This window comes from Telopea speciosissima, chromosome 6 (assembly GCF_018873765.1).
Source record: "Telopea speciosissima isolate NSW1024214 ecotype Mountain lineage chromosome 6, Tspe_v1, whole genome shotgun sequence".
Taxonomy (NCBI): domain Eukaryota; kingdom Viridiplantae; phylum Streptophyta; class Magnoliopsida; order Proteales; family Proteaceae; genus Telopea; species Telopea speciosissima.
The window spans coordinates 11,805,578-11,825,661 of record NC_057921.1 but is presented as its reverse complement, the minus strand read 5'-3'; the positions used below and the strand labels follow the sequence as shown (position 1 = coordinate 11,825,661).

Here is a 20,084-nt window from a genome sequence, read left to right as displayed (position 1 = left end):
TGCACGCGAAGAAGAAACGGTCTTTCCACTTCTTTGCGGACTGGGGCATATGGCTTACGAACTCTATGGACTTCTGGGGCTCCTTCATACCACGCAGAGCCACATAGAACCACTCATCGGTGGTCTTCTTCAGGTGGAAAAAATAAACAAAAAGCGCCCACGAGGCCTTGCGGCCGAGCTGGGCGAAGAATAGGTAAAAACAAAAGAGCTACTTCCAGGAATTCACCACCAACTGGCTGGGGGCGATGGTATAGTGACGAAGCACGTCCAAAATGAACTGATGGACAGGGAAGCGGAGGCCGCACTGGAACGCGACCTCGTATAGGCATATGGTGCCAGGCTGTGGGGTGTTCGCTCTCTCTACTCTAGTGGGTACCCATGTCTCCACCTCTTGGGGGAACCCATACTAGGCCCTAAGAGTAGTTAACGAGCGCTCAGTCATGGTGCTCTCGAAAGCAACCACACTGGTGGGTTTCACCTAAACTCCCACCTCCTCCTCATCATGAGCGCCGCCGCCTTCGGCGGTGTGCTCCTCTAAGCCTCATGGCAGAGGCTTGCGCTCCTCCACTGGATTGGGCAGAAGAGGCCTGGGCCAAACGGCCAGCCTAAGCAGCAAACTTCTTGGACCCAAAGAGTGCAAATCACTCCTTTTGGGTCCTCTCAAAGCTCACTTCGGGGTCAGAACCCCCACTCATTCCAGCAACCTCGTCGGAGACCCTATTGGGCTCGGCCTGAGAAGAAGAAGAAGATATGGAGGCAAGAACTTACTGATAGAAGTCGCAGGAGCAGGAAATAAGAACTGCGGAAGAAGGCGCAGCTCGAGCGGAATACGCAGCACTAGCTCGTGAAGTAAAGGATTCAGTGAGGGAACTTGAGAGCAGCCGGAGAGTATGGCAGTCACCAGAGCAAATGCAGTAGCAAGAAGCAACAGCAATAGAAGGCAAAGAAAATTGGAAATTCAAATCCACCAAGTTTCAAAAAATAGTTGAAGTGGGGAGCGAAGCCCCAATTTATAGGCAAAGGGAAGAAGAGTAGTCGTCTAGATCCAACGACCAGAGGTGAACCCATCATAGGGCCAAGGACAGTTGGCATTAGGCCTGTCCGAGACGTCATAAAAGAGTGTACCACATGTTCGAGCCACATTGGAAAGTTTAGCGCGACAAGGATCGAGTGGCGGTAGGACTGGCCTAGGCCTCATAATGCCTACGGCCACGCGTTTGTTCAAATGTGGAACATCAAGCGTCACCAAGCTGGAACGACGAGTGCTCCGATTGAGGTGTCTTTATGGTCTCGGCCACGTGTCAACCAATGGCTGGAACCTCAAGTCAAGGAATTTGAATCGATTTAACTCCCTAGGACGCCAACGTCCAGGGGAGTGGAGTGGGGGCCTCGTGATGGGACAAAAGACCAGGCATGACGAGAACGAGGCAGTGAGGTAGTAAATCTAGGACGGGGGCCGCATCCAGCCAAGCGCGAGCTAGTAGGCTCCCCCGGTTCGTGTGAAGGACCTTGCTGTGAGCAACATATAGAGCTGGGCGCCAAGTCGCACCCCATCTCATCTCGCACTAGGGCGCACCTCGCGCTCCCATGAACGACAAATAGCTTGGCCACAGCCAGGTGCTGGAGGAACGACCTCCATACCTTACATAAACAATACAAAGTTTAGCACGGACCAACATGGTCCGAGATTCTCGCCCACGTCGCGCCTAATCAAGCGCGTGGGAAGTAACGGATGAGCACTATCCCACGATTCACTCCGCAACGGTCTCACTCCACTACGAGATTCTAGCTCACCTATTTGGGCACGATTCTACCTCTCAACCATCTTAAGTAAGGGAGGTAATGCTAAACTAATCTATCTGAATTCTCTTTGATTCGACTGTTGCTCAGAGATCTAACTTAAGCATCGGAGTGAGATCACCGGCGATGTCCGGTCCTCTCTGCTAATTCTTGTCTTGCAGGCAGAGCTCACTTCAATAGGATTTCTGACGCAACAGGACCATTCCCAATTGACAACTCCTGACCGTTCAAAAGCAGGACTTGCAAGGGTTACGACCTTTTTTTAGAGAGCGTCTTTGGTCACTTCCCCATTTTAGTCATTTCGCAGATCTGACTAACTTTTTCTCTACTGGCTCTGATGAAATGGTTTTTGTTGTTGGCTCCTCAATTTTCCATGCGTTGGCTGATTGGGTCTTTTTACCATAGGATAAATGGTATTCTCTCTATTTTCCACTCACCAATTAGTGGCTTATTCCAATCATATGGCTTACCATGTCTTGGACTCTCCCCCTTGTATTTCCCTGGTCCAAATTTTGTAGGAACATTTTAAAACTTTTCAAATGTTGCTTTGACACATGGAGAAACTTTATAGCTCCATTTCAAGTGGTAGCGACAATTACAATGTCATGGACTAGTATCATAGGGAACCCTCTTCTATCTTAGATGCCATTCTATGCTTGTTATGCCATTCTCTTTCTGAGTGTTTATTTATTTAGGAGAGGGTTCTCTAAGCAAGTGGGATAGGAGAGTGCACCAATGAGGTGTGACAAAACGATATCGTACATAGGAGGGCAGCAAGGTCATTTCATGCGAGGAGAGATAGACACAGTGGTGCTAGTGTACACTATCTTGGCGGCTCAGAGAACCTTCTCCCATTTATTTATTTTAACTGTAAAGGGTCTTTCAGTTGGTTTTCCACATAAACAGACACAACTGCATATTAGTGGAATTTTACTCAACCAAAATGATCAGCTCTTTTAAATGTCTGTCGGTATGCCTATGTTTGCCTTCGTTATTCTTTGAGTACACTGGACCTGTTGTTTTCAAGCAAGTTTGTTATTAATGAAAATCTGTTCTTCTTGGTGCTATTGATGTACTTCGACACCTATTAAACATCTGTTCATACTCTTCAATAGATAGATCCTTCAAGCAGATGATATCCAGGCACCCTGTGCTTTAAACACTGGACCTATTGTTTTCAAGCAAGTTTGTCATTGAGTTTTCTTTTTTATCTCAACCTTTTAGGTTTTGTTAATAACAAGAGCGAATTGTTATGAGCTTATTCTCTGGCCTATTTCAGGTGTGGTTAAATGTTCCCGAATCCCGATTCTTGTCACGAATGCTGCACTTTTGAAGGCCACAATGCCTCTTCTCATTTGCCACTCATTTTCCTCAGGAACTTGCAGTTTTAAATGGATAAAAAAAATATATTGAAGGAAAAAGGAAATGGAGATGAGCTTTGTCCTCTGACATGGGGACCATTATGTCGATTAAGGGATGATGATTATTGATTTTGTACTGTTATTCTTGTGTTACTCCTTCAAGAGGGTGGACCTCGGCGCAACGGTAAGGTTGCTCCATTGCGACCTAGTGGTCCCTGGTTCAAGTTGGTAAATAGCCTCTCCACGAAGTGGGGGTAAGACTGCGTACATTATGACCCTCTCCAGACCCTGTAGTGGTAAAGCTGCGTACATTATGACCCTGCAATGGTAAGGCCGCCTCTCCACGAAACGGGGGTAAGGCTGCATACATTATGACCCTTCCTAGACCCTGCAGTGTATGAGCCTCATGCACTGGGTACACCCTTTTTAATTCTTGTGTTACTCCTTCGTTTTATCAATACATTGTATATGATACTAAAGTATTATAAATTATAATAAATAAATCATTGTTATTATTATGGTGAGTAATTGCAATGTTGACAAATTGGAATAAAATTTGGTCAAATTTTACACAACGGAGAAGGGAAGAAGTCAGAAATAATGGGGTTTAATGTCCTTGGTGAAAAGAAATTGTGCAAAGAGGAAATTGTAGGGACAAGGTTGGTTACACCACTGTCAAGTTGCTGATCAAGGCTTCCATGAATCAAATGTACAAGATCTCATTGGTAAGATTGCTTGAGTTGAGTCACCTTGGTTTGGTTATGATTCCATTGGTGTGTTTATGAACCTTGCAGCATGATTATATATCACTTGGGCCTTTCTTTTTACCCATCTTCATTTTCAGTTTCTTGTCTTGGATATGATTAGAAAGAGACAATAATGAAAATTAATAAAGGGTCTTTTTGGTACATTTTTCATTTTGTTTATGGCCTATTTAAAAAAAATTATAATAAAAAGTTTTTTTTTAATAAAAAAATGAAAATTCTTTGGTAACTATCAAACATAATAGAGTATAGAATGAGAAATCATTTGGAAAGTAGTTATGTATAAACAATTTTTAATAGTAGGTGAAGAAATTCCCCCATCACCCATCTTCTTTTCCAAATCAATACAAAACCGTAAGGGGATGGGATTCTTCTGAAGCAGAAAAAGAGACCTCTCGACTTGTTTTCCATCTTGGCTTTTGGGGTTTCTCCCAAGTCATCATGTACTGCCATCAAAGAGCTTGTACCTGGAGACTCCGGTGGAAGAACAGAATCGAAAATGCGGGATGAGATCACAGGATCTGGTGGTGAGATTGTTGAGAGATAATGCAGCAGCATCTCCACTATCTGACTTAAGTTAGGCCGGGCATTCGGGTCCTTTGTCCAGCACGAAGTCAGAACTAGCGCCAAATCCTCCGGCAGGTTCTCTGCACTTACTCACACTTTCCCCTCTCTTCGCCTCCAATTCACTAGCAGATCATCAGTTCTAATCTGTGCTGCATCTCCAGCCATGGGGCTCCTTGTCGGTAAGACCTCATCAGGTGGTGAGTACCAAGTGAAAGACATGTCTCAAGCCGATTTCGGTCGTCTCGAGATTGAGCTCACTGAGGTTGAGATGCCTGGTTTGGTGTCTTGTAGATCTCAATTTGGCCCTTCACAACCCTTTAAAGGAGCTTGAATCATTGGCTCCTTCACATGACCATTCAACTGCTATTCTCATTGAAACCCCAACTGGGAGTTTGAATCTCTGGCTCCTTCACATGACCATTAAAACTGCCGTTTTCATTGAAACCCTAACTGCTATGGTCTTCTCCACCCAAGACCACGCCGCTGCTACCATCGCCCATGACAGTGCTGCCGTCTTTGCTTGGAAGGGTGAGACCCTTGACGAGTATTGGTGGTGCAGTGAGAGGGATCTTGATTGGGGTCCTGGTGGTGGTCCAGATCTGATTATTGATGATGGTGGTGATGCGACGCTGCTGGGGGTGGAGGAAATGGGGTAGGGTGAGGCGGGGATGGTGTAGGGTAGGTTACAGGAAGAAGAAGGGGGCTTTTCTAAAATCACAAGCAAATGTCTATTTTATCCTCAAATTTTGGATCTTAACCAAGTGCAAAAATGAGACAAAATCGTTTTTGCCCACAATCCATAATAGACTTTTAAGTTTATTATGATTTTTTAGGGGTGGGTTTTTTTCATTTATTTTAAATAAAGACAAGTTTAAAAAATGTGATACCAATCGCATGAAAAAATGAAAATTTGGTTGAAAATGAAAATGAACATGAAAAATGATACAAAAAAGACCTAGGTGTGATGGGAACATTATTTCCCGATAGCCCCAGCAAAGAATGAGCTATATAGTGAGAGAACCCATCTATCTCCTGTCCAGAGAATAATCTGACTCAAAATTGAATAAGAAAAGAAAAAAAAGTAGAAAAATGAAGAAAACTCAACCAGGAAAACCATCCACCAGCCCATCTGTAGTCGTGCTGCACTTTGTTACAAATGGGTGACTTAAAAGCTCTTGCACTGTGCCTCTCCTCCTCCAATCCTTCTCCAGGCAGCATTGGATAAAGCTCCGGAATTCTGGTGATGCTGTCTCCATCTCTGGTGGCTCACTGAAACATATGGCACACATGAGTGTTGCCCAATCAGGTCTCTGTCCAGGTTCAATCAAGGGGAAATGACCCATATAGCATTCCAGCATTGCCACACCTAGGGACCATACATCTCCAGCAAACCCTTCATTCTCACCTCTAGCCCACCTGTCGGGATCAAACCTCTCAGGGCTCATATATGCACATGTACCTGCACAGGAGTAGCAGGCGGCATCAAGTGTGCTCACTCCAAAATCTGCAATCTTCACATCCCCTCTGCTGTTGATCAGCAAGTTTGATGGCTTGATATCCCTATGAACAATCTTCATTGCATGCAGATACTTCAGTCCTTCCAATACCCGTTTAGCAACATCGGAGATGACTCTCTCCGGTAGCCGCTGATGAACTTGTAGAACATCATGTAATGAGCCACCTTCCATATACTCCATCACAAAACATAGGTTACCACCTTCCACATCACTCCCATTATCAAATACTCCATGACACTTCACAACATACTGTGAATCAACACGTTTGAGGATCTCAGCCTCGCGAGCAGCCTGTTGCCGGATTCCTACAGTATCTTGGCTGAATCGGAGGACTTTCAAAGCATAAATGGAGTTACTCCAACGATGTTGTACCTTGTATACGGTGCCACCATTGCCATGGCCAAGGACAACCAACTTCTCAAGGTCGGTGAGGCTTTCAATGCCAGGAGAGTCCGGGCCATCACAAACCGGCACCGGCAATGGAGATGACAATGACAATTGGTGTCGCAATTCATCTGGTGCTGTAATTTGAGGTGGTAAGGGTAGCCTGAGTGCATGCTGTTGCCTTCTTTCCCTTACTAATGTCATCATCTAAGTACTAGCAGGTCTCTTCTCCTCTTTCTCTCTCAAAACTTTTCCTTTTGTTTGTTTTTTTTTAGAAATTAACTGTTAATTATAAATCTTACTGTTCGGAACAGATTGAGTATCATCATAGGTATGAAGGGCCGTGTGGGGTGACAGATGGCGGGGGTTGGATATGATGATCCGATAATGTGGGGGCAGGTGAGCTTTTTCTGGTGACGTAAGCGTCTATTTTTGGGAAGATCTTTTTTTTTTGGTAAAGATCAAAGACTGGAGGGAGTTGGGTGGGGAGGTGTTTCTAACCGAAAAAAAAAAATGAAAAATAATAATAATAAAAAACTGTTGGGTGGTGTGTGAATTGTGATGTTCTGAAGTGCCCCGGCAGGATCGGTGCGATTTTCTTGGTTTCCTGTTTGGAGGACCCACCTTCATTCCCTCTAAGATATTGGGTTTGTTAAATGGGCTCATATGTGCAAGATTCGCAATCTTAATCGTAGGATTGAGGTATAAAAGATGGGGACAAACTCTTGCTGCTATCCCTTGGATTGATTTTCCTAAGATGTTTCTACCAAAAAAATAAAAATAAAAAAATTTCCTAAGAGGTAGTACCAGTTCACAGTTGTTTTTTTTTTTCATTCTCTGGTAATGTACCAGTTCACAGTTTCGGGAATATAAAGGTATGAGAGTGCCAATAAGATGTCGTTTGACACATTTTCAAAAGGGATTTTCTTATTGCATCAAGGAAAAAAAAAGGGATTTTTTTTATTGACAATAACTTATTTATTTATTTGATGGAAAACAAATAAGAATAAGCAAGAACATATTGTTCAACATTCATAACCATCAAACGTTCCTCCTTTTATAACCTAGCTTTTTGAGCTAACCTATGACTATGAGTAATAGAAATGATACAACGATCCTTCTTAAAAATAAGGGATAAAGATCGCTAACTGGTCATGTCTGAGGTGTGGACACTACGCCTAGACACAGCTGGGCATATAATGACCTCCCAGCCCTCATTCCAAAGCGGGAGATTTCAGGCGCCATGATGGGGGCTAGGCTGTCATTTCACACCCAGCTATCTAGGCACAGTGTCCATGCCTTGGATACGACTGAGTAATGTTCTTTAACCCTTAAAATAATTACAAACCCACAAGATTGTATAACCTTAATAATGTCAAATAAAATGGGGGCACACACCCCCGTCCATCCTTGGTACCCTGCATAAGCCAATCCAACTTCCAATTTTCCAACTTATGCTCGTTTGCACTTTGCAATCCCTACAATAATATCCTCTAGCTTTCGATTCTTCAACTCGATTTTAAAAATCTAAAACCCATAGTAGTAAAGCAAAATTAATAATTAGAAAGAAGAACCAAGGTCCCCCAACCAATTGTCCTCGATGATGGATCAAAACTTCCATCACAAATTAAATAGGGTGGTCCACTAGCGATAGACTTACTAACGATAGACTTGGATACTGAGGAAGCGTGAGTGATTAATCAGAATCTTAACTCAAAGGGTAAAATACTTGAAAGAAGATATCAGACTAGTTGATCCATCTCAGAATTACTTGCAACAGTCTAACATGATTAGGTTTGACATGGCGAAATCACAATTATATCTAATAATCCAAATAAAATAGCAAGTAATAGCTACAATCGCAAGAACAATTCTCTTATTACACCGATACAAGATTTGAAACGAAAGTATCCCACAGGATAAGCAGTGAGGTTGACTGAGGGTACTCAGTGCGCATCCATAATGTCTTTGCAGCCCAAAAAGAAAAAGATGTCATTTCAACTCAGATTCTTTATGACACAAAACAGAGAAATCATCAATATTAAAAAACTTCGATGATTTCAACCAAAACTTTTCATCAAAACATTTTGAACTTGGGAAGAAAATTCAGTTTCCAAACAGATTTCCACATTTTTTTGTGGTTAATCCCAGGCCCAGTACCCAACTGAGTTTTAATTAAAAACTTAGCTGCCAAACGAGTTGTTAATTGTTCATTCTTGAAAAATGGACAAATCCAAGAGTAATCAAGACCTTTTTTGCTTAAGGGTATTTGAAGAATAGCCAATGAAATGTCTATAGAAAATAAATATTGAACAAGATTAAAGTTGCACTCTCTATTCACAAATTTTTTTTTTTGGGTTAGTGATATGCCACCCATTTTTATCAGGCTAATAGCATACTGACACGTGGCTTCCACAAAGGTCGGACAAGCCGAGCCGATCTAAACCATTGAGGATTGGACCAAAACAGGTCGTTACAACAAGATGACCCGTATAAAAATATAAGTGGGGATCGGGTCGGAATCAACGTGGCATAGCCGACCTAACGCCCATCAATTGGCCCGCAGAGCAAGGACTGGATCACTTCACTCACGTCATGCATTACGAGTGAATGAGGGTCATGCGTTCGGTGTGACCCTCTAGGACAAGTATCCTCACTAGCTAGAAGAGCTCCAGCTATGCATTTCATAGATCGGAATGATGGTCTAACATCGACAAAAGCCTATGATGATCTATGATCTGGACCCTATCAATAGCCAAGCATCACGTAGGTAAGGAAAAAAAAACTTCTCAGATTTTCCAACTTTGAGATCATCTGTGGTGCGCGAGCTGACTTAGGCATCGGAGCCAACTCCGCTGGCTCAGACTGTTACTCCTTAGCCTGAGTTTGCTGTTTTGCAGGACGGTTCGACTCCAGGTCAGCCCGTTCAAATCTCGTCACAACAGATTGGCGCCGTCTATGGGAAATAGCATCGGACAAGCCAACATGGTCACCGACCGGTCGGAAACGTCTCCGCAAAGGTCAAGTCAGGCACAGGGCTGAGTTGGCCGACCAAACACCTGATGAACGGCAAGAGAAATACCACCACCAGTTGTTGACGTCCGACAGGATTTCACGATGCAGGGAGATCACAACTTCGCACCACCGGTCCGGGCAAACCAGGGCACAACGATTCCATCTCCACTGCCCATATTGGTCGAGCTCGGCACTTGACCCGAACGGGCCAGTGACCAATGCACAAATCCAACGACTACAACTTCAGATCTTGGAAAACCAAACGTTTTTCAAAGTGTGTCTAGACCGGCTCGACACTTTGACTCGGCAAAATCCCCGACCCAATCCAGTAATACCACCTTCTCTCAACGGAAGGTCAGCTCGATGGTTTGAAGGTTCTGATGCAGGGCAGCGCATCCCCAATCGGAGAGGGGAGCAACAAGGAGTCATCCAAGGAGAAAATAGAGAAGCTGGGAACAACTCGAAGCAATTTTGGTCTGAGTCGGAGAGTCCACCGGTCGACAAAAGGAAGAGATTCAATGAAGAGGAGGTCAGTGAATCAAAGCTAAAGCACCTCGACTGTGCTTCAGATAGAGCGAGGGAGAAGCAACTGCAAGAGTTGGATGACCAGATTAAAAATCTGGACAAAAAGGGACAGGCCCCCTCTCGTTGACACGACATCATCCTTATACCGATGAAATCATGAACGCCGACCTTCCCAAAAGCTTCAAGTTACCCAGTTTCATAATGTATGCAGGGAAAACTGATCCGATAGACCATATCAGTTACTAGATTTCTGTTAGGATGATCTATGAGGGAACGGACACAGTGTTGTGCCGAGCTTTTTCAGCATCATTAAAGGGAGTAGCAACGCTCTAGTTCTCGAAGCTGAAGTCAAAGTCGATCAATAGCTAGAAGAGTTGGTCGAGGCCTTCGTGGTGAGATTCCAGAGTGGCGTTCAATGCTTTGCATAATGGGCTGACTGACGTAGAATTGGTTAAATCTCTGTCCTAAACCAGGTAACCACCTTGCCCAAACTGATGGAGCGATGTAACCAATAAGCCAATATGGCCAAGGTACTCGCGGCTAGGAGGGAGACCTATGGGAGAGAAGACAAGAAAAGGAATAATGATAGAGAGGACCGGAAGGACAGGCATGAAGACAGAAAAGATGACAAAAGGCCCAGGTCGGATCGGCGGGAAAGAGCTCAGAGCCCGGAGTATACCCCACTCAATACAAGAAGATCGGAGATCCTAATGCATATTTAGAATCGTGGCATACTCAACTGGCCCGACCTGATGTATTCTGGCGTAAAGGATAGGAACCCGAATAAGTACTATAGGTTCCACAAAGATACCGGACATGACACCAATGATTGCAGGAAATTGAAAAGAGAAATTGAGAAGCTGATCAGTAAAGGACGCCTCACTCGGTACGTGGACAAAGTAAAAATAGAGAAAAGAGCTGGTCGAGTCGACCAAAGAGAAGATCGGAGGGATGGAATAAACGACAAAAGAGATGAACGGAGGAGTGACTGAGGAGAAAGGAAAGTGGACCGTGGGCTAGTTTGGATCGGTGAAAAATGAGCCGAGGATAGAAGGGAGGATGAACCTAGCCAGGTGGCATTAGAAGCCCCTATACTTACGATCTTAGGAGGACTCGAGCAAGAGTCAGTCAGAAAAGTGAAAGCTCATGCTAGATTTGTAGGGGTAGCAGAGGTGGCAAACAAGCAAGCAAAGAAGGAGCCCATTATTAGTTTCTTCGATGAAGACATGGAGAACATCAGCTGGCCCCACGATTATGCAGTGGTAATACAAGTCGTGATTGACAACCGACCCGCTCACAGGATCTTGGTTGACACCGGAGCGTCAGTGGATTTGATGTCCTATGAAGCCTTTCGACAATTCGGACTCAGGGATGATAGTCTAAAGCTGGATGGAACGAACTTATATAGATTCTCGGGGGCATCGACCACGATAGAAGGAACCATTGAGATGACCTTAACAATAGGAGCCTACCCGAATGTAAAAACTGTTAGGGTAAATTTTATGGTGGTGAAGGTCATGTCAGCTTTTAATGTTATATTAGGCTGACCATCGCTGAACACCCTCAGAGCTATTGTATCCACGAAGCACCTGAAGATGAGGTTCCCAACAGAAAATGGGTTCAGAGAATGCCGAGTAAACTAAAAGAAGACTAGAGAATGCTATGCAGCATTTGTAAAGCTAACAAAAGGCAATTGTCGGGAAATGGCTTACAACATTAAAGTCTCCGACCAGAGGGATGAACTGACCGAACGGGGAGGAGAGCCAGTTGAAGAACTCACCTCGGTTCAGCTGGAGGACGATTCTGACAGAAAAATTCAGATCGGCAGCCAGTTGGACTTACAATAAAAAATGAAGCTAGTAAACCTTTTAAGGACAAATGCAAAAATTTGTGCATGGTCAGTAGCCGATATACCTGGAATACCTTGTCACAACACTGATCATAAGTTATGGGTCTACCCGAGCAGAAAACCCGTATACTAAAAGCAATAAAATTTTGCCCCTAAAAGACTTGCGACAATTAAGGAAGAAGTGGAGAAGCTGAAGAGGTCAGGTTTCATCCGATCCATAGAATTCCCAACCTGGCTAGCGAATGTGGTCATGGTCCCCAAGGCCAATAGAAAGTGGAGAATGTACGTGGACTACATTGACCTGAACAAGGCCTGCCCAAAAGACAACTACCCTTTGCCTCGGATCGACTAGCTTATCGACGCCATGACAGGGTATGAGATGTTGTCCTTCATGGACGCATACTCTAATTATAACCAGATATAGATGAACGAGGCCGACGAGTCGTATACTGCATTCTGAATCGAGCAGAGGAATTTTTCTATAGGGGCATGCCCTTTGGACTGACAAACGCAGGAGCGACCTATCAGAGGATGGTTAATATAGTATTCAAAGACCAGATCGGCAAAAATATGGAAGTTTACGTCAATGACATGTTGGTTAAGAGTAGAAGTGTTGGTTAAGAGTAGAAGAGCCGAACATCATATTAGTGACCTCGACGAAGTTTTTTAGGTGCTAAGGAGGAACCAGATGAAGCTCAACCCTGCAAAATGGTTGGCTTAGGAAAATTTCTCAATTACATGGTATTAAAACGTGGCATTGAAGCCAATCCTGAAAAAATCAAAGCAATCAAGGAAATGCAGCCCCCCGAACAGTGAAAGAAGTACAGTGGCTAACGGGGAGAATAACCACACTAAACAGGTTCATGTCCCGAGCCAAGAACAAGTGTCATTCGTTCTTCAAAGCTTTGAAAGGTTTGAGGAACCCACGAGAATTTTGCTGGATCGATGAATGCCAGAAGGCCTTTGAGGCATTGAAAAAATACTTAGAAAGCCCACCATTGCTGGTTCAACCCGATCACAGAGAAAACCTGCTGATATACCTAGCTTCCTCGAAAGTAGCAGTGAGTGTAGTACTTATGAAGGAAGAACAGGAAACTCAGCTCCAGAAATTGATCTACTACATCAGCCATGTGTTGGTAAACGCAGGGACCAAATACTCCCAGATTAAAAAGGTAGCCTTTGCCCTGGTTACCGCAGCAAGAAGACTACGACCATACTTTCAAGCTCATAGCATCAGTTCTGACGAATCATCCCCTAAAGAAAATCATGCACAAACCGGACCTCTCAGGACGGCTCGTCGGGTGGGAAGTAGAGCTGAGTGAGCATCAGATAGAATTCCAACCCCGATCCACTATAAAGGCTCAAGCACTTGCAGATTTTGTAGTATAGTGTACCTTTACCGAGGAGGACCTAATGGTAGGGCCGACCCAACTAAATGAAGGCATCTAGACCCTATTCATCGACGGTTCGAGTAGCTCGAGCGGAAGCGGGGCCGGCCTAATCCTCACCAGCCCGGAAGGTTTTAAAATCCAATATGCATTACAATTTTCATTCCCCGCATCGAACAACAAGGCCTAGTATGAGGCACTCTTGGCTAGGTTGAGGGTCTCCCGAGCCATCCTGGTGTCTCAAATTTTGGTCCATAGTGACCCTCAGTTAATCGTGAATCAAGTATGAGGTGATTACGAGGCTAAAGAAGAGCGGATGATGAAATACTTGGCGAAAGCTAAAGAGATGATTGCACAGTTCAAAAGTTTTGAGATCCAGCAAGTCCCAAGGAAAGAAAACAGTTCAACTGATGCCTTATTAGGACTGGTCACTGCAAAAAATTCCACCCTAGAGAGAACGGTGTACATAGAAGAGCTGAACCAGCTGTTCTATAAGAAAGAAGAGGTCAACGTTGTCGAGAAAGGACCGAGTTGGATGGATCCAATAGTCGGCTACTTGAAAGATGATGTTTTACCGGCAGATCGAGCCAAGGCCAGGACCATCAGGCTAAGGGTGTCAAAACCAAACCGAAACCGTTTACCAAAACCGAACCAAACCGTTTAAACCGAAATCGGCAAACCGTTTAGTTAAATGGTCCGGTTATGGTTTTAGAAATGACACCATTTATTTAATTGGTTTGGTTCGGTTTAGACCGATTAATCCAACGGTTTCAAACCGTATAATCCAATTAAAACCGATTATAACCAAACCGTCTAACTATTTAAAAACCTAACAACTTTTTTTTTTTATAAACAAAAAATCAAAACCTAGCAAGTAGCAACTACTAAGTAGTCACGTTTCTTCATTAATGATTTCCTTTCTCAAAACAAAAAAAAAAAAAACTAATAACTAGTATTAGTAAATGGAATAGTAAATGTGTATAGGACTGTCTAACCGAAACCGTGTAAAACCGTATAGAACCATTTAACCGAAACCATTTAAAAACCATTTAACCAAAACCGTTTACTAAACGGTTCAGGTTTTGATTATGAGACCGTTTAGTTAAACGGTCTGGTTACGGTTTCTACCCTCAAGCAGTCAAAACCGAACTGAACCAAACTGTTTAACCGAAATCGGACCGTTTAACACCCTTACATCAGGCGACGAGCAGCAAACTATACTTATATTGATAATGTATTGTACAAAAGGTCAATTTCCAGCCCACTACTGCGCTATCTTGGACCAAATGGAGCTCGGTACGCGCTAGAGGAGGTACATGAGGGAATCTGTGGTAGCCACATGGCAAGTCGTGCCCTAGCATACAAAGTACTCCGGTAAGGATTTTACTGGCCCAAGTGCAGTAAGATGCCAGAGATTATGTCAAGATATGTGAACAATGTCAGTTGCATAGCTTGGTACTGCATCGACCTTCGACGCCGTTATCCTCGATCCTTAACCCTATCCCCTTCACGATGTGGGGAATGGATTTGCTCAGTAATTTCACTCTGGGCTCGGGGAATAGAAAATTTTTGGTCGTGGCAATCGATTACTTCACAAAGTGAGTCGAGGTTGAGCCCCTGGCATCGATTACAGAGAAAAACATGGAGAAAATTTTTAGGGATAAGATTATTTACTTGTTCGGCCTTCCTCGAGTCTTTCTCATCAATACTGGGAAATAGTTCGACAGCCAGGTGTTCCGTTCTTTCTATGACATGTATCAGATCAAGTTTTGCAACACGTTGGTCGTATATCCCCAATGTAATGGCTAGGTGGAAGTGATGAACCACACCATTAAAGATGGCATCAAAAAGTGGCTATTGGAGGCCAAGGTAAAGTGGGTTGATGAACTCCCCAACATATTATGGTCTTACAAAACCACGTTTCGGACAACGACAGGAGAAACCCCTTTCAGACTAGCTTATGGCATCAAGGCTTTGGCCCTGGTAGAGGTTGTAGCTACTTCACATCGGGTAATATCTTTTGATGAGCAATTCAATACAGAAGGGGTTTGCCCTAATTTGGACTTCTTGGGGGAAATTCAGGAGAATGCGTTGATGAAGAATGCCGCATACCAGTAAAAAATAGCACGATACTACAACAATAAAGTTCAGACACGGGTATTCCAACCTGGCGATCTCATCTTACGGAAGGCCAACACTTTCGACCCGAGGAACGTCAATAAGCTATCAGCTAACTGGGAAGGTCCATACATAGTTTCCAAGGTGATCCGACCTGGAATGTACCGCGTCAAAACTTTGGGGGGAGAAGAAGTACCTTGAAACTCAGAAAACTTGAAGAAATATTACCAGTAAATGGGATACTCAGTTTAATGTTCTTTTTTAGTCATCCTCACTTAGAGAGAGGGGGAGACAAGGAAGATCTTGGGTGTTGGGGGTGCTCTTGTTGATTCGAATGGGGGTGCTGCTAAGGGGGGAGGGTCTGCTTCGAGTGTTGATCTACAAGGTGGTATTATTGTTTGTTTGAATAAGGATGCTTCTTGTGGAGAGATTGGTGGGTGTGCTTCTTCTTTGGATGGTGAGGCTGCAATTTCTTTTTCGAGTGCTGCTACATTAGAAGGGTCTCATTCGATAGGAGGAAGGAAGGAAGGAGGTGACTCTAGTGAATCTGCAAATGTGAGAAAAAAGCAAGCTGGTGTCCCTTGGTCGGCTTTATTCTCTTCTTCATCTTCTTCTACTTATGGAGATGGTTTAAAGTTATCGTTTGTTGAACCAGAGGAGATAGATGGTTTCAAAGCTGCCAAGTGTTCTTCCTTAATAATTAAGAGTGGCTTGGAGAAATGGAGAAACACCCTGATGGGTCATTTTATTAGAGGTAGACCTAGCTTCCCCTTTGCTCGTGATATGCTTCTGAAGAAATGGAAAGTATCGAGGCATGTGGATGTCAATCTGATGGATAGTGGTATATTCATTTTCCATTTTATTCTTGAAGAAGACAAGATTAGGGTGCTTGAAGGTGGCCCCTGGTATGTCCAAAAAAGACCGATGGTCCTTCGACCTTGGAACCCGCATGCATGCATGGAGAAAGTGGATCTGTGTTCCATACCAATCTGGATTTCTCTCCCAAACCTTCCATTTCACTTCTGGTCTTCTGAAGCTCTTAGTTCAATCGAAAGTGTCATTGGGAGACCTATTGTGTCAGACAAGATGACCAAGTCTATGGAGCGCTTGTCATATGCGAGGTTATGTGTGGAAGTTTCTGCATGCAATGAGCTCCCTTCTTCCATCCCAGTCTATGATGATGAGGATTTTGCTTTCACCAGTGTGTTGTTTATGAATGGAAGCCGCCCCTGTGCAAGCATTGTAAAGTTTTTGGGCACTTGGACTCCAATTGTAGTTTTGGCAGCCAAGAAGCTAAACAGAAGAATTTGGGATTCAAGAGAGAATGGAGAGTGAAGAATCCTTTGCAGCCCAGTTCTCGTGAAGGTGGAGTTGTCGGAGATGGGGTGGCTAGTTTGACCGGAGATGGGGTGGCTAGTTTGACCGGAGATGTTGGTGTTGCTTTGGCTGGCAATGACGCCAGCCAGCGAGCTGGACAGCTGGGCGTGGAAGATTCAAATTTCAAATTGGTTTCCTTTAATTCTAGCAATAATAAAGGAAAAGGAGATTCCAGCCAATCTTTGAAGACGGATTCTATTAGGAGTAAGAAGGGGACAAAAATATCCTCTCCAAAGATCATGGGAAAATCTAAAGATAAGGAGGTTACTCACCCTAATGCTTTTGTCTTGTTGGAAGATCTCACAGAGGAGGTGCGCTATGACCCAGAAGATATGATGCTGGCCCAGATTCTTTTGCGATCTTATTAGGAAATGGTTTATTTGATGAGGTGGACAAAGAGGACGGAGAAATCTTTGTACAACCGTTGAATATTCTCCCTAGTTTAGGAGAGAAAAGGGCAGCCATGGTGGAAAGAATATATTGGAGAAGGGCAGAATCGGTGGAGAGGATCTTGGGGATTTGAATTCAATTTCAAAATCTTTCCATATTGAGCAGATTCTTAATGAGGAGGATAAAGAGGAAGGGGAGATATATGTCCAGCCGTTGAATTCTCTCTTTTTTTGACAAAAAGAAAAAGAAGAATAAACAAGGGATGGCAGCCCTTACCACAACCCCTTAGACAGGCCTAAGGGGATGGGGAGAGCCCCAGAGACACCCTGAGGATAGACCCTCGATGATACAAACCCAAAGAAAGAGTCAAAGCTCAATGACAAGGGGTCTAAAGTAAATGTTTTGGTCTGCATCATCTTGGATCAACTCCACAACTCCTGGGGGAAGTCCGAAGGATGGAAGACTGATTCTCCATCCCCAGTAGCAATGGCTACAACAAAATCCTCGTTGAATTCTCTTCCTAATTTGGGAGAAGGGAAGATTCCCTTAGATGAAGATTTTCTGGAAGAGAAAGGCAGATTCGGTGGGAAGGATTTGGGGGGGTTTCCTTTTCTACAGGATTCTCTTTCCAATTTGAATTTTGATTCAAATTCTTGCCTTAGTAAGAATAATGATGCTGATCTCTTGGAGAAAAGAGAGATTATTGGAGCGAATATTACAGGAAGATCTGCTGAGGTGGCCAACAATATTTTGTTGGAATTGCTTGAATTAGAAGGCACAAGATCTATTCTAATCTGACGGTGGATAAGGATGAGGTAGAATTAGAAGGCGACAAGATCTTAGAAGCAGCATGGATTCTGAGGGAGAAAGGGACAATCTTACCTTCTAAGCCTTCAACCAATTTTGAAAGGTTGAAAAAGCAGGCTGCTGAGATTCGCTCCACTCAAGGGTCTTCCGAGAAAGGTATGGGCCATTTAAATTCACTCTCTTCTTCTTTATTGGACTGGCCCACTGGGAGGGGATCTAAATTCCAGGCCCAACGGGTCCCTTTAAACCAGAAAGAAAATGTTGGGGCTAAAGGGGATGGACCTAGCAAGGTGGGGGGCGACTTTCCTAGCCTGGTTTCCAAATGAATTGCATCTCTTGGAACGTTCGAGGTATGAATGCCTCTGCAAAGAGAATTGGGATTAAGAAGGTGATTAAGGACTATCAGGTCAAACTGGCTTACTTACTTGAAACAAAAGTGAAAGTGGATAATTGTGCTGACATTCTTGACCCATTTATAACTAATTGGAAGTATGTGCATAATGGTGAAGCTGATTATGCTATCCAGATCTGGTTGGGATGGGATTCAAAAGTTTTTAAGGTTGAAGAAATCCAAAAGTCTAAACAATTCATTCATGCTAGGTGTCAATTTTGGGTACCTTTGTCACCTTCCTATGTACTGCAATGTATGCCTTTAACTCTATGGAAGACCGTAGGGATCTTTGGAGGGATGTGGGTGCGATTGCAAATAATATCTTGGAACCCTGGGTAGTTCTTGGGGATTTCAATGTGGTGCGACTTCAAAATGAGAAGATTGGAGGAGACCCTATTCGGCAGGAGGCAGTAGATGAGTTTAACTCATTCATTTATGATACAGGGCTAGTTGATCTGAAATGGAAGGGAGAAGCTTTGACTTGGAATAATAGACAGAGTGGTAGTTCTTGCATTTTCTGGAAACTGGATAGAGCTATGGTAAATTTGACTTGGATGGATGCTTTACGATCATCTGAAGCTGCCTTTCTTCCTCCAGGTCTCTCGGATCACTCTCCAGTAGTTTTTTCCATTCTTGAAGATGCTAATTTCAGTCCAAAACCTTTTCGGTTATTTGAGGTTTGGAATGGCAGGAGTGGGTTTGATGACACTGTTCTTAAGGGTTGGAAGCAGCCGATTAGCATGGCTCTTAACCCCATCCTCCGTTTTGCTGCCCGGCTTCTTTAGGAAATGGAACAAAGAAAGTGTGGGAGATGTGTTTCAAGTGGTTAAGGCTGCAGATGTTGAGCTTAAACAAATTCAATGCACTCTTGGTGCTCATCCAGACGATCCGGACTTGGTCTCTATGGAATCACAAGCCAAACTAAAGTTGTGGGAAGCTCTGGCCATTGAAGAAAAGTTCTTAAAGGAGAAATCCAAGGTTAAACATATCCAGTTGGGTGATGGTAACAATAGTTTCTTTCATAAATCTAAGGTCTGCAGACAGAACATGAACCATATTCTGGAGATTCGGGGTGAAGAGGGAGTTATTATTAAGGATCCTAGCCTCTTTAAGAAGGAAGCAACTTCATTCTATATGAATTTGTTTAGAGCGGATGTTGTTGATAAAGGGTTTTTACCTAGTTCTATCCCTTTACAAAGTTGGCTGTCCACTACCCAACAGGAAGGTCTCATTGGGAATGTGTCAAACAAGGAGATTATGGAAGTGGTGTTCGCTATGAAAAACTCCAAAGCTCCGGGGCCTGATGGATTTGGGGCAGCTTTCTTCAAACATTCTTGGGACGTAGTAGGTGAAGACCTGACCTTGGGTGTGAAGTGGTTCTTCTCCAAGTCTTGTCTCCCAAGTTTGATCAATGCTACCTTCATTTGCCTGATTTTAAATACGGGGGATGTGACTTCATTTGCAGGATACAGATCTATAGCTCTTTGCAATCTCTTTTATAAGATCATCACCAAAATCTTATCTAGTAGATTACAAGGTGTTGTTGGGAAGGTGGTTAGTGATTCCTAATCTGCATTCATCAAGGGGAGGTCCATTGTGGATAATATTCTTGTTTGTCATGATGTGGTTAGAGGGATTGAGCAGAAAGGTATAAGCCCTACAGCAGTGCTGAATATTGACCTCCATAAAGCCTATGATTATCTCAGCAGAAAGTTCCTCTTTGATATCATGGAAAGAATGGGTTTCCCCCAAAAGTCCATTGATTGGGTGAAGGCTTGTGTTGACACTCCCTGTTTCTCTATCCTCCTTAATGGGAGCCCCATTGGCTTTT

The 20,084-nt window shown here is 43.6% G+C and overlaps 2 protein-coding genes and 1 long non-coding RNA gene across 3 annotated transcripts; 1 reads left to right on the top strand and 2 right to left on the bottom strand.

The window, feature by feature from the left end:
- Nucleotides 1-2,696: 2,696 nt before the first annotated feature.
- LOC122663931 lies at nucleotides 2,697-3,894 on the bottom strand. Its single transcript, XR_006333247.1, has 2 exons — nucleotides 3,735-3,894; nucleotides 2,697-2,751 (listed from the first exon to the last, which is right to left on the bottom strand). It is a non-coding gene; the product is annotated as an uncharacterized LOC122663931 (long non-coding RNA).
- A 761-nt stretch (nucleotides 3,895-4,655) lies between these two features.
- On the top strand, nucleotides 4,656-5,148 carry LOC122665447 (adenosylhomocysteinase 1-like). The gene is made up of 2 exons (XM_043861598.1): nucleotides 4,656-4,689; nucleotides 4,784-5,148. The coding sequence occupies exons 1-2, from the start codon at nucleotides 4,656-4,658 to the stop codon at nucleotides 5,146-5,148; spliced, it is 399 nt and encodes a 132-aa protein (XP_043717533.1).
- Nucleotides 5,149-5,592: 444 nt separating this feature from the next.
- Nucleotides 5,593-6,600, bottom strand: LOC122665446 (mitogen-activated protein kinase kinase 10-like). Its single transcript, XM_043861597.1, has one exon. It carries the CDS (start codon nucleotides 6,598-6,600, stop codon nucleotides 5,593-5,595), a length of 1,008 nt encoding a protein of 335 aa, XP_043717532.1.
- Between the last annotated feature and the right edge of the window lie 13,484 nt (nucleotides 6,601-20,084).

Coding starts and splice junctions, on each gene's coding strand:
- LOC122665446 (XM_043861597.1), bottom strand. CDS start 6,600: ATGATGACATTAGTAAGGGAAAGAAGGCAACAGCATGCACTCAGGCTA.
- LOC122665447 (XM_043861598.1), top strand. CDS start 4,656: ATGGGGCTCCTTGTCGGTAAGACCTCATCAGGTG. Junction 4,690..4,783: donor CGGTAAGACCTCATCAGGTG/GTGAGTACCAAG, acceptor GGTGTCTTGTAG/ATCTCAATTTGGCCCTTCAC.